Here is an 18,088-nt window from a genome sequence, read left to right on the forward strand (position 1 = left end):
CCTGAGGAGTGATTTAGATTACAAGATTTATCAGAAAGAGGCCCGGGGTATTGTAGTGTCAAGGATTATTATATTAAAGATAATAAGATACCGGCTAAAGGAAATTCATAGTGCTCTGTTTTCTTTAATTGTGGGAAGCGTTCTCATATCTATAACTAAACTGAGAACATCATCTGACAGCACAGATATTAAAGTGACCATGAAATCCCTTTACAGTTTGATGCCTTTGGTGACGCTACAGAATTCCCAGCCCTCATTAGTGGAACCGAATAAGTCTGAGAAACTCTCAAAAAACAGCTATCTGTGGAGAACGAGTCCAAATGTTGTCCTCTATCCTTCCCGTGGGCCCCAAAACTCCCACAAGCAGAGATACGTTCACAAACCTCCTAAATGGAAAACAATATGGCTTCATCAAGAGGTGATGTATTCGCTTTGTCTCGAAGGAGAGTTGTGTTTCTGTATGTGTCATGCTGTGTTTGTGTGCATTTGTCAGAATTGGATGTTATTTAGAGCAGCTCATACAGCTTCATTCTCTTTTTTTCTTTTTTCACATAAATTGCCTTTCTGCCTCAATGGTCCCTGATCCAATGCTGCCAACATCAATTGTCTCTGCAGGAGAAGTGTACAAGCCCTGGCAAGACTCCTGTCTGGTGTGAGTAAAGTCCACATGGTGTTGGAGCTTTGGAAAGATGACTTGTGCTACACTGCTGTGCAGCCATGCTAAATGCTCCTTAACTGTGTTCCCTGGTGGCTGGAGGGCAAAGTGAGGTGTTGTATGTCAAATCCTAAAGATATTTGGCTGACATTCGTTGATTGTTTTTGAATGGAATAGTTTGACATTTTGATCCAGCAGCTAAGATCATTTTTGTGAATCATAGTCAGAAGTAATTTGAGAATATATTACGGCTACCAAAGTGAAATCTTATAACTACACTTAAATTGAAGTGCTAATTATGTTACAGAGCTGTCCGGCAACATCTGTTATGAATGTTGTCATCAATACCTCATTGCGGGATATTTATGCCACCGTAATGTCCATTGTTTGCACAGTGTAATATCTCACCGGAAATAGTATGCAATTTGCCTACTAGTGGTTTCATACTAAGGTTTCAGTCATGCTAAAAAAAAAACACTCCGCTCCAAGATGAGGTCACGTCTAGGGGATCCCCCTACAGGGCCACGCCTCCGGACCGCCCTCAGGTGGATGCCCTCAGTTTCCCGCCGTTTGTGGTCCTGCCTCGGATACGTCACCGCTGATTAGCCAATCACCAGCCGGCTGTGCCACGTGTAAAGATTTAAAAGTCAGCTTTGACTAAACTAGGGCAAGCAGTGATTATGATTGATCTGTTCCCCGTGCCTCTCGATTGTGGTGTGAATTGTTAACCAGAATGTTGTGTATAAGTCCCACTGGAGTCAGTGGACTTTAGATTGGTATAGTGAATGTTAACTAGTTTGAGGTACTCGTTTTGTTTATATTTCATTGTGCATAGAGCAGTTGTGTAATTTGTCTGGTTGTTAGGGATTATTCAGGGCTAGGGTGTGTGTCTTTGTTGTCTCCTTTTCGGCCACCCGAAACCCTCATTTTTAGTTATTATAATTCAATCCATTGTATGTTTATTTTGCTTTAATTTCAATCACGTCTAATAAAGTGATTGCCTGATAACACCGGCTATATGTTACTTCTTTTACCCCTACACCAACTCCGGGTTGTAACAGGTACACATAGGTTTCTCCAACAATAGGCTCCCATGAACAACATTGACTTGTCTTTGGTTTAAACTAATTTTGACTCATTTTGTACTGTGACAGCAAACCCTTTAAACCATTTTGCATCATTGTCGTGCAGTCCAATATAAAAATTGAGTTGCAAAAAGACGTCTGTCTCTGTAAGTGTCTTGAATTCAAAAACTTTTATGAACCAAATTGCGCTCTCCGCAATAATGGAGCTGATCAGCCCTGCTGTATATCCTCTGTAGAATATGTAAAAATGTCTTTGCACTCCACATAAATTCCTGCCCTCCACTGTCGAGGAATTAATGTCAGATTGCTGCAAATGGTCTTTATACCCAGTGGGCAAATATTTCCTCTCCTCTAAGTGACTCACACAGTATGTGATCAAAATACACATGGTAATTATTTCAGTACGGCATCCTCAGGATTAGGCAGCACATTGGGACAAATTTTAATTTAGAGAAGCTTTTGATGAAAAGTTGTTGAGTCTTTGTAAACAAACAAGTTTGCAGATTTGAGGAAATAACTTTAAATGGAAGTTTACACTTTGGCGTGCTAATTGGCCGGAAACGTGTTTATTTCATGGTTGGCTATTAACAAGACTCTTATTTACTGTCTCCTTTTGTTCCACATGGTTGGTGTTGTCAAAATAAGTCAACTGTTTTTTGCTTGTAAAGCAGAGAGCCAGACATCACAGCTTATCTGACCTTTAATATTATATGTTTTGAATGCTTTAATTAGTGAGCCTGCCGCAAGAGAGCAGATCACAATTGAAGATTTTTAATTACACATCTAAGAGGTTTGCTGATTCTGTGCTTTTTGGAAGCACTTCAACAAGTGCCTTGACATCAGGGCAGAGCCTCCCAAAGGCGTCTCGACAGAGACACACCGTGGGAGCTGTCTTAGTATTCACCTGTGTATTCAGCACTGTTTTCCAGACAGTTTGTGAGATAATTGTGCTTACTTCCAGGGCAGCTCACCCTAGCTAAAGCCTCACATAGATATTTTCACCACCATATAAAACAATCCACCAATCCATTGAAGTATCTCTATATCCACAAGATGGATTGACACAAATTTTGGTACAGACATTCAAAGTTCCCAGAGGATGTATCGTACTGGCTTTAGTAAGCCACTGACTTGTCCTCTAGCACCACCAGCAGGTTGACATTTGTGGTTTTGAGTGAAATGTCTCAACATGTTTTGATGGATTTGATTGTCATGAAATTTGCTAAAATTTCATGTTTCCTTTTGGGATGAATTGCAATAACTTTGCTAATCCCTTAACTTTTCATCTATAGCACCATCATCCAAGGTCCAAAATTACAATTAGTCCAATACCTAATTTGGTTTATAACCAAATAACTGCCAAATGTATGACATTTCCGTCAGCCTCCACTGTACTTTGTGTGTACTTAGTGCTAATTAACAAATCTTAGCATGCTAAAACAAGATGGTGAACATGGTAAACATTATTCTTGCTAAACATTAGTGTGTTAGCATTGTCATTGTGAGCATGTTAGCATGCTGATGTAAGCATTATGTTCAAAGCACTGCTGTGCCTAGGCTGTAGTCTTGTTTTGTTGGATTCCAATAAAATATTGGTTGTGTCTGAAATTCCATGCTAACATGCTATTTAGTACGCTAAAACAGTATGTGAGGTTTTGTAATATGTCCGAAGCCTAAATATGAAAACAATAGTACGTGAATTGCATACTATTTCCGGTGAAATGTTATGTTTTAACTGCAAGGAAGCTCTCAGGAAGTGACGACTTAAATTACTGCCCAGTGCGTCCGAAAAGATACATACAGTAGGCTACTACTGTTTATTCACACAAAAGTACACATATTGAGTATGCAATGCATAGTATGTAATTTCGGACGAAGCCTCATCCATTAGTGTGAAACAATTGGCAATTAGAATTAGAAATCCAAACATGGGGTTACCACAGCAACATGTATGCAGATGACTGCACGATTGAGCACTTTGTTCAGGAAACGAAAAGGTTGTAAAATGGAAGTACTATGTGTTGTGTTTACCCCTTGCAATATGGCAGTACCTCCTTTAATTGAGTATGGTATTACCGCTGAGCAGTGCTGATACTGTTGTATTGTTCAATTACCAGTATGATCAATAGTCCAATATGCAGTTTCTTTCCATAAATGAGATGTGACTTCCTGCAACTGACATTTGTCCCTGTGGTGACGGCGTCTGCTATCTCAGCTGGTCACCAGAGCTCAGTGAATGAGTCATCTGTGTAGTTTTTAACGAACACAGATAAGAAATGCATATTTCGACCTTTCCAAGTGGCTCTGTTTCTTCGCTGCCGCTTTTCCTGTCACAGAGGCTGGGCGAGAGCCTTTGAGACGAAACTGTTCTGCTGCCGCCGCTGCTTGCTCCTCCGGCACACTATGTACTTGCATTAAAACCTCATTACAAGGACGTGTGCGTGGCTTTGCATTTAAAACAGGTGGATACTGTCATCTATGAAACAGTATGGTGTTCAAACCCACCCACACTAACGGTTATTTGTTCATATCTTGTCACACACCGAGGACATCTTAATATCTTTCCAAGTCCCTTGCGTGAGCCAGTCTGCTTTGCTTTTGGCTCTAGAAAAGGAATTAACAACTCAACTTAAACTAACTGCAAAACATCATTGAGCAGCATGTAGGCGTTCTGCTCCGGAAGCTGATGTAAATTTGCTTTGCTTTACCTGATCATATATTGACTGGTAGGAAAAAAAATGGATTCATTTGGTTTAGCTAATTTGTCTGGAGCAAATCATAAAAATTTAAAAGCCCTCCTAGCAGCCCCCTTAGTAGCTGACTGAACAAAAAGGTTATAATTAACATTCATGATCTGAAAACACACTGTTAAAGGGTTAAAGTTGTAAGATGAAAACATGGACAATTCCCAGACTGGCCAACGCCGTGGTAGCAACCTGTCAATCACAAGGTAGCCACGCCCTAAATCATAACCCTGATTTATGGTCTATTTTACTCTAAATGCGACAATAATTTGCTAAAAAAACATCATGCTGTATTGAAGAAGACTTGAAACTAGCGATTGAGACCATAAACTCATGTGTGCAATGTTTGCTGAAGTAATAAATCAAATGAGAAGAAGGGTCATTTTCTCATAGACTGTGAAATAGACTCTGACTTTTTGCAACCAGAGGAGTCGCCCCCTGCTGGCTATTAGAAAGAATGCAAGTTTAAGGCACTTCAGCATTGGCTTCACATTTCAGACCCCAGAGTTGCCCACTGGTTTATCTTCATGGGTGCAGAAATATGCAAATTTCATGGCAAACTGTCTCCCAGATAAGGAGACATCTTGTACTGTAAGTAAACAGACACTGTTGCCTGAGGTTGGTGTCAATGGAAACTCATGGAGCCCCACAATGGAAAGAGTTCATCATCTGGGGAGCAAGGATGTGTTCAATTTCATGACAGTCTGCACATTAGATTTTGACGTTTTAAAACATGAAGTACATAAAAGTTTTTGCCTAGTGGTCATGCTAGAAGAAAGGCCACAGGTCACCAAAAAGATTAGGATCCAACCTCTGGGGACAATGAATACACACAAATAATTTAAAGTAGGATTGTGTAGGATTTGAACATTTCTGACTTTGGCAACTCCAAGTGAAGGTATCAACCAAGGAGGACAGCGAGGCACAAAAAACAGCACGTGAACGGCACTAATTTCCACTACAATGGACTCCTTTTTCTACAGACCATTTCCTTATGCCATGAGATTAGTCTGTAAGATGCTATAATCACATAAAAATGTGCTTAAATGGAATCCAGCCATTAATTTAGCAGACTATAAATGCTCTGTCGGTAATCTTTATGCATGTACTCCCTTGAAAAAAGAGATTTTTAATCTCATCGGGACTTATCCTGGTTGAATAAAGATTTCTTTCTTATTGCCAAGTGAGGAGAAAAGAGCCTGGCTGTCGTTCAGCTGTCTTCATTACCTATGTAAGAGAATCTTGGCAGCTTTGACCTTGAATTATCATTCAGCCTGTTCCTAAACAGCCATGTTGGCTGGATCTATAATTGTGTTTATTAGTATGCATGCTATCAGTGGGCTTGGTGTGTGTGTGCGTGTGTGTGTGTGTGTGTGTGTGTATATGATTGATCTCGTATGCAGATCCCTATCTGATGAGGTGGAACACAATCCCTGGGGGGCTTTGAAGAGGTAACATTCAGCATGATAATATTTAAAGGAGGAAAAGCAAATTATATATGGGTGTTTATCCACCTGGAGCCTGAGACAGACAACAGAGGAATGAATCATGATGAGCTGTTATATGTTGGGATGAACAGGAAGGGGCCTGTGTTTGCATGCTTGCAGCATATAAGTGAATACCTGAAAGAAAAATCACTTTCATGCGGTTCCAGGTGATTTTATAATCATCCTTCCCAATTGATATTACAGCCAGAGACCTAGATGTATTCAATCCCGATTACGCTCTACCTCTCACCTGTCTGTGTCCAAAGTCATTAAGGATGGTGGCCAGTTTCTTGGTGTTGGCGTACTGACGCTGGGCGACGACGGCCGGGTTGGGATCCCTCCAGTCTACAGAGAGCCGATGAAGCCACATGTCAGCCTGCTGCACGTGAGGCTGCTTCAGACTGGGATCAAAGCAGTGGACCTCACATCCTGCCCTCGCCAGAGAACGCTCCAGTGACCGATCATCCACACCCAACCTGCAGCACACACACAGCCCAAGATGATCAGGTATAATACTTTCAATACTTTCTTGGTTCAAGCCAAAATACAGTAAGTATAGAGTGATGATCAGATAGTCCCTGATTTAAAGCTACTAGTTTATTTAGGAAAAGTCCAAATCTCCAAATCCGAATTTTGCCCAGGGCACCAAAAGGGCTAGAGCCAGCCCTGACAAATGGTCTTAATGTTGAGAAACATCAGCACAAATTATCACACATGTCAAATGCAATGGAGGATCAGTGAATTCTCCTCATAAAACACCACTTAGTCACTGTGATCTTCACTTCACTTGCCCACTTAAAAGCCAAGAAATCAATGATCACGAGGAGGACTGCTTCTTCATGTTGAAATATGATGTGTAAATCTAAGTAGACAGACACATTTCCCCGTATTTCTCTCTCTTTCATCCCTCTCTCACTGCTTTTCTCTCTTTATCCCACGCCCACCTCCTCTAATTCTGCAATTTTCTCCTTTTCTTCCTCTCTCAGTCGCTGTCTCCGCATTCCCCCGTGTCTAGTTTGTGATTCGGCTGTATTCTGTAATTGCGGCAGAGAGAGTACATTTCATAGTACATGTCTTTTACAGATGAGGCACCGGGTCTCCGAAATGCATCCCACTAGCAGGGAGATAAGAGATGAGTGTATGAGAGAGCTTGAGATGCAACTAGACGTCTCTTTTTACCGCGCTAAATATTTCATATGCTTCACTGAGAGTTTCCCCCCATTCTCTGGTGGGGTGTTTTGGCCAGGAATCACTGCAGAGACACTTTAGATGACAGGATCAGTGATAACTCATGGAGTAGCGGGGGGGGGGGGGGGAGGTAGCACTTCTGGATGACAGTGCTGAAAAAGTAGGGTCTCTACTAGCTGTAATATCCTCTCTCATGAGACTACAGAGTGCAGGAGCGGTAACACTGTTGACTGTCATGGCAACCAGATGTGTGGTGGGTGACAAACACCCAATGGATTGTACATCAGATAAACAGTTCCTTTAGTCTGCCTGTCCTCGCACTGAACTATAATGTCAACAGCCTCTGGATGTTGTGAACCTGAGAGGTGAGACTAGTTAACAAAGGCTGGGAAACTTTCTGCTGTCTGGTAGTTTGTCTCTCTTTCTCCTTCCTACCCTTGTACCTTTACTGTTATATCTTCTTTTACTTTTATTCCTTTTGATTCAAATACCCACGGCGTTCTCAAAATATTCTCCATGACTGTCTGTCTCTCCACCTCCATCCTCGCTCTCTCTTTCTCTCTCTCTACCGCGCTCATATTCCCCTTCCTTCATCACTCATTGCAGCTCATTAACATGTGCATGATTAATGAGTGATGTGCTGTGATTTAGCCCATATAAGTGCTCCAAATTTGATATTTGATTTTTTTTTTTGCTACATGACCTACAGTCTGCAGGAAAAGTTGTCATGTGTGGACCTCTTTCAATTTCTGCACTTCCAGGGCCTCACATGTCGAAGATCCATTTGGTTACCACAAAGTCATCCTAAAACATAAATACAATTTTTATTTTAGTTCAGTGTAAAAGTAAAAGTTGCTGAATATGCTCTACTGTTGAGGGTGTTTTGCAAAATCTAGTGCTGTCAACGTTAACGCAATAATATCTTTTTAACGCCACTAATTTCTTTAACGCATTAACGCGATCAATCTTTCTGAGGTTGTTGCAGGCTCAGTTTTAAAGCTAGAGTTAGTTTTGGTGAGGAAAAACTGGCATGGCCATTTTCAAAGGGGTCCCTTGACCTCTGACCTCGAGATATGTGAATGAAAATGGGTTCTATGGGTACCCACGAGTCTCCCCTTTACACACATGCGCACTTTATGATAATCACATGCAGTTTGGGGCAAGTCATAGTCAAGTCAGCACACTGACACACTGACAGCTGTTGTTGCCTGTTAGGCTGCAGTTTGCCATATTATGATTTGAGCATATTTGTTATGCTAAATGCAGTACCTGTGAGGGTTTCTGAACAATATTTGTCATTGTTTTGAGTTATTAATTGATTTCCAGTAATAAATATATACATACATTTGCATTAAGCACACTCCCATGTTCACAAGAGTATTAAATACTTGACAAATCTCTCTTTAAGGTACATTTTGAACTGATAAAAAACGTGTGATTAATTTGAGATTAATCGCGATTAACTATGGGCAATCATGCGATTAAATATTTTAGTCGATTGACAGCCCTAGTAAAAACATCTTAATATGTATTTGCATTTCTGGGATCCACTAGTGCTGCTTTAGAGGACACACGCACAACAGCTTTTGTGCTCATTTAAAGACGGATGTGTGCTCTAAGCTAAATTAAGGTACTGTATAGCCTTGGCTTCAGTCATAGATACACCTACGGTTAGCTCAGTTACTGAAATAGATGTATTTTAACACTGAAGGCAATAACATCCTCCCTCATAGAAGCTATGACTAGAGCTATAATTATTAATCATAGCCTCCACAATTCTAATAATAATCATTATTTCCAAATTTTCAGCCAAAGAGAACAAAAGGGCTGCTACTGGAGCCACTATTGCCAGTAGCTATACTGTTTCAATGCCTGCTTTGATTGGCCAGAATGTGGGCTGTTTTTTAATGACAATGGATGATTCATCCTCTCAGACAATCTTCAATTACAGTAAGCTTCTGCACCGTTACTGCACGAGGAGGAAAAATAATGTATGATGAAAAGAAATGTATAAGAGGAGGACGATGGAGGATGAGAGAGGTAAGATAGAGTATGAGAGGTGAAAGGTGGGTCTTTCATGTGGAAAAACATCCAGCAACCCCCCCCTTCCACTCCTCAACCCACATCCACCGCCATGTGACAGTCCAATCAGAAAACAGCTGCTCATCCTGCCCGGGCACGGCCGTCCACGGCTCGTTAAACCGCATGCAGATGAGACGTATCAACCGTATGCACGTGCACAAAAACGCACAAAAAGTGCACACAAGAGTACACACACAACTGTACATACTCGTCCTAATGCACCGAGTTCAACAGTGTATGTGCACACTTAATGGTATTTGACATTTCTTTTAAAGCCAGTGTTATGTGCAGCAGTTTGGTTTTGTTAGTGTCCTGTACAGCAGAGCAGAAGTCTCCTGAGAATAGCATACCTGGCATTGATTCAAGAGTATGACCATGAAGTGTGTGTGTTTGTGTGTATATACTATGAATCTAGGTCAGATAAGGGACACAGGGAGGAGAAGATCTGTTGACGTATCCAGAAAAGTGGAACTTCAGAGAGCACTTTGCCTTGTTGAACTGTTACACTAACTGGTCTCTCAGGACTTTTCTTTTGTTACTCCTGAAGTTTCTGCTTTTCATAGAATTCATTTTTTTTAGGTCGACTCACTGTTATTGCATCGGCGTAAATCGAATTCATTCCCGAGGTCTTAAGGGATCAGTTAGATAGAAGGAAAAATGTTAATGCGGCTTTCATTGACGTGAAATATCAGAGCTGTGAGTCACATTTCCCCCCCAAGCTGATATTCAGGTCAAATGTTAAAATGTTTGCATAAATCACTGAAAGGACGCATAATTTTTCTTTTATTTTCTGGTGCATGTCCATGTAGCTTGCCTGCACGAGTGACTTTCCATCAGTCAGTTGGAGGATATCAGATATGTTTTCCTCCATTCCCTCCGTTTGACCCCTGACCGCTTCTCCATAGAGAGGCAGAAAGCCAGAAACCGCAGTTTCTCCCCCCGTTCCTCCTGCATCAGTATCTGTGCCTTGATGCCAGCACACCTGTGCTGTCTCTCAACAGTCAAATTAATAAGCTCCCTCTCTCCTGCAGAAAAAAATCCCTTCAGACCTCCGCAGCACCTCGGCACAGCGGAGGCCCAGCAGGGCAGAAACTGGGCCGAGCTGATCCGCGACGCAAAGCCAAACTGGGAGTGATTGACTCTCCAATCTTAAGAGGGTCAAATACCGCGTTGGCCTGGCTGACTCCATTCAAGATTACTTGCCACTCAAGGAGAGGAAGCAGAGGTGGAGTGGACGCGACTTTCCAGGTGGATGTCGGAGGTACAGTTAAGGCAGACAGAGGATTATCTTTACTCTTATTACAGTGTTACTCAACAAATTAAATCGTCCAGAATACCGGGATAACCACACAAAGAAAAAGAAACTGCTACCTGGCACAAAAAAGTGAATATTTCTACTTTGTCAGAGAAAGACAGATCCTGAATAAATATAGGCTCAGTGACCAATTAGTCATTGAAATGGGAAGATATGAAAAGACAAGGCCAGACAGAGATACTCCTCCTCTATTGTGTGGATAATAGACTTCATTCTTTGATGAAATAGTGAGAGAAAAACCTGAATTTCTCCTCTTGGAATAAATCTGAATTGTCATGGGTGAAGTGACACCAACGGCAATTGCGTCTAGATATATAACAGGCTGTCATAGAACCAGATGCTCTGAATAACTGTCGCATCTGCAGATAACTCACTCACTGTCTGAAAATTAATGTTGTGAACAATTCTGTTGCTCTACCGATGCAGTACATGGCAGCTTGTCTCAAAGACAGTCTAAGTGATTACATTTAGGATTAGATTTATGTGTTTGACATGTGGCGGTAAGGTTAAAGATTTGAGTTGAAGGGAATGAATGTATTCAGTGAAAGGCGAAAGTGAGTGTCTATACGCACCCGAAAGAGTAAACTCTGCAGTGTTTGCTTTGTATTCTGTGGGCCAGGCTGTACTTGGGGTCCAGACATGCAGCCCAGGCAGCTTTGGTCCCCTCCGGAGCAGCTTCCTCACCGGCCAACGATGCACACGACACCTGGACACATAAAAACATGCACATATGAATATAATGTATAATCTGAACAAAACAAGCATCATAATGGGAAATTAATGGTATTTCCATTAGAGTGGGTTGTATTGACTTTTGACCTTCTTTTTTTTGAGTTTATTAGCATTCATGCTCACAGTTAACTATGGAATTAAAGCAGAATTTACGTTAATAATAAAGAATAGAAATATATCTATACATGATTGTACATCATAAAAAACATAACTAGGATTACCACCTTGCGGTTGTATGCCTCTGCCAACCTGTCAAGTTGCAGTTTACATCCATGTCTGTCCACAATGTCACCACTTCATCATTTTATCCTATTGTGTGAAATTTACACAATTAGCATATGAATTCTTGAGTTATGGCCAAAACTGTGTTTTTAGATCACAGTGACCTTTGACCACCAAACTTGAATCTGTTCATCCTTCAGTCCAGGTGGACGTTTGTGCCAAATTTGAAAAAATTCCCTGCATACACACATGCACCCATTATACTCATACTTACTCATGTACAAATACAACCATACACGTTCTACAGTGTTATCACAACTACTACGCCTGTTCTCAAAGAGCTAGCGAGCATCTTACATCTTGCCTTAAACCTCAAGGACGGCGCTTGCTGACACACAAAAAGCAAATAGTATTGAGTAAATGTAAGTATCTGTTAAAACTGTGTAAACATTCTATATACAGTGTACATTCAAGGCCACATGTGAACCAGGCCTGAATAGGACCGCAGAGTTCTTAAGCTTTAGACACATTTTGTTCTAGGTAGTTGGGTGTTTGAGTGTGTGTGAATGCAATTGTCTTCAACAACATTAGTCTAACCAGGTAGTCATATAGGACAATAAATGAAGCGCCTGGGAGTTTAAAACAATCACACCAGCAGCTTGGCAGACACTCTCTGAACTGTCCTGACGTGATGAACATCTTTTCCTCAAAATATGAGGAGACTGCTACTGAATCTGACCCAGGGCTAGTGTGTGTTTGGGGCTCAGTGTTGAACTACATTATGCATACTATTCATCATGATGCGCAGCTGGGGCGAATGCATCAGCAGCATTTGCCAAGTCTCTCAGCGGTAGAGTGAGAGAACAGGGCAATGAAAGAAAGACGATAAACAAGGAGGAGATTGAAGTTCTTTATGTTCTTATATGCTGAAAATTCCATTCAGTGAGTGCAGGTCGGCGGGTTTGTTTGTTCAAATCAGTGTGTTTATCTGGGTGTGTTTATATAAAGCGTGCACCTGCATAAACTGTGTACATGCACGTAGTTACCATGTGCATACATGTCAGCGTGTTGGTTGCGTGTACATCTGCGGTTTTACAAGTGACTAAGCTTCAGCGCAGGAGCTGCTGCTCAAATGTTTGCTGTCTGGTTACTTTAAGCTCCGTCTGCTGCAGAGATTCAGTTTGCAGAAAAAGGGACAATATTGGCTCAGCCGTGATAATAGAAACCTAAATCTATGGGTCTACTGTAAACCGTTCAAGTGTAAACAAGATAGCACGTGTATAAGTTTGCGCGTGTGCGTTCTTGTATTCCTCTGCGTATTATCTAGTCTAACACTTCCAGCTTACAGGTTAAGCAATGAAGAAAGGAGAAACGATTAGTGCTTTCAAAAAGTATTCTGTTGGCAGGGAACGATGAGCACTGTATGCCAGCGTCTTATAAAGTCACATATATTGTTTACTTAAAGTTGACATTTGAAACTGTTATTTGTGCATGTTTACGTTCTCAGGCCAACATCAGAGTTCCCTTGTGAAGTGAGATAGATTTTTACAGCTTAGACATGGTTTCCTTGCTGTGGCCTTTTGGGTTTTTGAGGCTAAATAAGGTATTCCAGATGTCCCTATCTGCCGCAACGTTTTTCAGCTCCTCCTGGGAGATCCAGCGGCATTCCCAAGCCAGATGAGATATATAATCATATCATCTCTCCAGCGTGTTCTGGGTATTCCCTGGGGTATCCTATCGTTTGGACGTGCCTGATCAGATGGCTCCTTTCAATGTGAAAGAGCGGCGGCTCTACTCCGAGCTCCCTCCGGATGTCTGAGCTCCTTACCCTATCTCTAAGGCTGAGTCCAGTCACCCTACGGAGGAAATTCATTTTGGCTGCTTGTATCCACGATCTCATTCTTTCGGTCACTACCCAAAAAGCTTGAAAGCTTTGCCTTCCAGTTCAGCTCCCTCTTCCCCTCAACAGCCTGGTACAACGCCTGCGTTACTGCTGATGCCGTACCAATCCGCCTGTCGATCTACGGCTTTATTTTACCCATATTCGTGAACAAGACCCCAAGATAGTTAAACTCCTTCACTTGTGGGAGCAACTCACTCCCAGCCCAGAGGGAGCAATCCACCGTCACTGTCTGAAGCCAACAGGACCACATCATCTGCAAAGAGCAGAAAAGCAATTCTGAGGTCCCCAAACAGCACATTCTCCTATCCCGGCTGCGCCTCGAGATTCTATCCATGAAAATAACAGACTGAATCGGCAACAAGTGACAATCCTGGCGAAGCCCAACACCCACTGGGATATTGGATGGCTCAGCAATGACTTCAATACCCCATACCCCACCCTTAAGCCTTCTCCAAAAATCCCATGTAGGCTGGATAGGCAAACTCCCATGACCCCTCTGTTCTCTCCGCGTTCAGTGACAGGTCATTCAGGAAGGGACCAGCTGAATCAAGTGCAGTGTCACCTGATGAAGTCCCCCGATGTGTTTTTGTTGCAAAAGTCACAAATTATATTGTACATGTGGGTGGCGCACATAACGTATTTAAATAAATATGAAACACGCTTCATTATGCCTGTCATTGTTAATGTGTTCCTGCTGAAAGCATTCATCAGCACTCAATGCACAGTGTGCAATGAAACGCAAAATAACTCTTGATTAGTTTGCCACTTCACATCTGCGGACAAGGCATTGAACTGCTGCTTAGCACTGTTTGAGCTGCAAAAATTGACCCGTTATCATTGAGCACACATTATAATGAACTAGAAGTGCACTCGGAGAGCGCGGACCTCCGCCAAGGCAGGTCTCATGTATGTTGCTTGTCGGAGGTATTGAACAGCTACTACTTATTGTTTTTAAGCTAATCAGAAAAATCCCACAGTGCATTTCATGCAACTTTTATAGAAACTCTTCCTCTTATTTGTGTGTGTGCCGGTGCATACATGCATGCAAGATACACTGACTCCTATCGATTGGACAGTTGTGTCGCAGGCCATCTCTCTGAGTAACAGCTCCACCAGGCACTGTGTCAGTCAGCATTACAGCTGAGGATGCTGTTATGCCCACTCTACCCCCTCCAACTCCCTCCACCCTCCATCCTGTCAGTGTGTATGACGGACAGTTCCCTTCAACAGCTTCCCACAAACACACACAAACACTCATACAATCTCTTTCTCTCTGTTCTTGTCCTTGTCTGTTCCTTTAACACACACACAGATACACACAAGTGGCTGCACACCCGTGTACGCACACACACACACATCCCGGGGCTAATTCATTATGAGCTGAATGTCTGCTGTGAAAGATATAGAACGTTTGCTTAGTCATTTGGAGTGGGGTACTCTGTGTTCTCGCTATATTGTGTGAGGGAAAAAGATAAGTTGCTGATTTATCCTCAAGCCAATTTCATAACAATAAAAAATGCAGCACATGTAATCCAAAAAAAAATGTCATCCTGTGTTTTGGACAGTGAAAATGAAACCGTGTCTTTGCATTACCTTCACAAGAGAAGGACAAGGACACCCTTTCTCAATCCCCTGATATTTCTCAAATTATGATGCTGAACATCGTAATCGATTTGTAGTAATTTAATACTGACATAAACCAACAAACAAACCACAACATCTCATTGATTAAGTATGAATAGAGGGGCTGTGAGTTTCATCTGTATGGTAATCAATAGAGTAATGAATTATGTGTGTGCTGCCGAGCAAGACAAATACACTCTGGCTGAGCTGAATGTGAAAGAGGTGCCAGTGTAGCTCAGTCATGGGCTGATAGATACAGGCTCGCTCTGATATACATAACAAAGACCTGTCAAAATAATGCACTTCCTTGCCTTCAATAGAAACTTCCACTCTGATTATCTGTCTTCAAACTACGGCCTTAATGCTGCATTTTGCATCTGGTTACAATGTTCAGTTCATCTTTAGTTAAAGCAGATGCAAGTTTAAGATGTTGTGTTCCCTGATGGAACACAGCTTGCAGCAAAGCACAGCCAATATCACACAGAAAAACCATAAACACTTCAACAGTGCACAAGGCAAAAACTGAGCAACCAGAGACTTGTAGGCAAAAGAATCGAGCCGTTATGATTTACTGAATTTAAAGCTCTTGTCTAAAAACAATACTTTTTGTACCGTGTGAAGACGTGTTCAGATTGTCTTTATACATAAAATCCACAGAGTAAATTGAGCCAAGAAACCAACAATCCTGTTTTTTCTGTTTCACACTTTCATAATATCGTTGCATCTTCATATTTGCTCTGCAAATCTTCCATATCAGATTGCACTGTTCTCATTTGTCGTACTGTATATGTATTGTTCCATCACTGCAAGTCACAACATTTATTTTCAATATTGTTCATGGTCCCTTACAAATACACAAAATAAAAGAAGTAGTTACATACAACAGGGACTTATTTTAAAAACCACACTACAAAAAGTCAGCAATAAAATGGGGAAAATATTGCTTAAAATAAGCAAATTGTCTGCCAACAGGAAAATTTCACTTGCTAAGATTTTGTAAAAAAAAAAAAAAAGTTAAAATGTATAGTCTCAAAGAACACACAGATATTTTAAAACCAGTACAGCTACACTAAAAACAAGTACACATGTCTCGATACAAGAAAAGATTTTTAGTTGTTTTTATCCTCAATATATAGGAAAATGGGCTCAAATTTAGCAAATGCTCATGCCATCATCTTGAAATCGAGTTTAATGTGAAAAAACGCAGAATCTACAGGTGTCACCCTCGCCCTCCTCTCTCTGTCCCTCTCTCTGTAGGCAGAAGAAAAGAGGCAGGGTGACGCGTCATGAACGCGTCATCAGTTACACTGTGCAAGTCTTAAAGCCTGTGGTGTTAATGCACAGGCTGAGCGCAGTTATTGAAAACAATTCCCGGAGCCGGATCATGATCCGGATCGCCACCAAAATCTAATGGATTGTGCCACACCCCACCCCTCCAAAAAATGTCATTCAAATCCATCACGGACTTTTGGAGTAATCCTCCAAACGGCCAAACCAACAAACCAACAAACAAACCAACACCGGTGAAAACATAACTTCCTTCCTATAGGCCTTCGGCCTTGGCGGAGGTAACAATGAAGACTCACTTGTGGTGTTGTGATGTAGTTGAGGAACCTTTTAGCTTCGTCCTCCAGAGAATGACTCTCACCGGCCCAGGGCTCCAAGTCTATATGCCACCGAGGAGTCTGTAGTGAAAGCACACACACACATACGTGATCATTAACAATGAAAGGAACATGAAAATTGACAAATTAACAACATCAAAGTAGGCCACTCAAAAGAAATCCAGTGCAAGGACAACCACAAAGGGAGCTTTATTCTTCCAGGTATTATAACCCACTTGCGTATGATGGAACTAGGTCACAATGTGCTCAGTGGAGGATTTATTTTTTATCCCACCTGTGTGTTAGTGACAAATAAACTGCTAAAGTTAATTTCCATTGTTATTTTAGTGAAATGGGGGCTGCTATTTATTCTCAAGCATTCTGAGCTGCTAAAAAAAATAATCTACTGTATAAAGTCCAGCCGTGTTTCACGGTGGAAAAACAAGCCCTCAGACTTTGCCATCGGTTGGCCGTAGCAGCTCAGCGCTGCTGCGTGTGATCACATTCCTGAAACCTGGCAGAGCTCTGCTTTACAGCCTGCTGCATTTCTACAGGAATGTGTCTGTTTATGATTAGAGGAGAGGCAGCGAGATGGAGAGAAAAGAAAGAGAGGATCAGAGCTGCGATGATGCATTTGCTGGTTGCACAATCATTTCTTGGGTCAAACACCACGGCCAATTGTTCATTAGCAGCCCCAGTATAAATTATCCTGGGTGATTTCACGATAGAGTGCCTCCCTGCCCGGGACGCTCCCGCCTTTCATCGGTGTTTTATGAGCACTGCAGTTTCAGATTTTCCGTAGTTACGCGCAGATGATTTTTGGCTTAGCGAGCAAGATCATGTCCGGGTTCGTTCGATGCTGCGGGCACATCTGGTGAGCAATCTGTAAAGGGCACTATGGTGACATCAGGTCTGTTTAGAAAAACAATCTTGTGTTGGAATTCACACCCACGTTTCCATGCCTCTTTCTCTCTCTACCCACAGTAATGCCCTTCACTTTAGCATTGTGATTGCAGGCTCAACACAAAGGGCGTCATAGCTCAGACACATTGTTTTACAATCACACTGTTTCACTTTCAACTAACTTGGCTTTGTGTGATTTGACAATTGAGGTCAACTCTTTCGTATTTTGTGTTACAAGCCAGTGGATAGTTTACATTTAGTCAAGCACACACAACATACTTACATACTGTATAATTAATTTCACTTCAATCTTTATCAGCATAAAAAATGAGAAAACATGCTCCCAAAAAGTCACATATACACACAGGTATGTGGACTTGTACGTGGACACACTTATGTGCATTTCAACGTGCACGCATGCACTACATATAGATCTGAAACCACAGATAATCTACTAATGCATTTCCTATGATAGGGCTGTCTTTTCTTCCTCAGTGCACATGTATAAAGACACACTCACATATGCATGCAAACTCATACATATG

The 18,088-nt window shown here is 41.7% G+C and overlaps 1 protein-coding gene across 1 annotated transcript in view; it reads right to left on the reverse strand.

Annotated features, from left to right (window-relative positions):
* Positions 1–18,088, reverse strand: part of mettl24 (methyltransferase like 24) — a 35,047-nt gene that overhangs the window by 1,858 nt on the left and 15,101 nt on the right. The window contains exons 2-4 of the mRNA XM_074614693.1: positions 16,623–16,721; positions 11,129–11,262; positions 6,222–6,447 (exon numbers count right to left, since the gene is read on the reverse strand). Of these exons, the coding sequence (XP_074470794.1) occupies positions 6,222–6,447; positions 11,129–11,262; positions 16,623–16,721 (459 nt within the window). The remainder of the gene's footprint in view (positions 1–6,221; positions 6,448–11,128; positions 11,263–16,622; positions 16,722–18,088) is intronic.

Source organism: Sebastes fasciatus, chromosome 18 (genome assembly GCF_043250625.1).
Source record: "Sebastes fasciatus isolate fSebFas1 chromosome 18, fSebFas1.pri, whole genome shotgun sequence".
NCBI lineage: Eukaryota > Metazoa > Chordata > Actinopteri > Perciformes > Sebastidae > Sebastes > Sebastes fasciatus.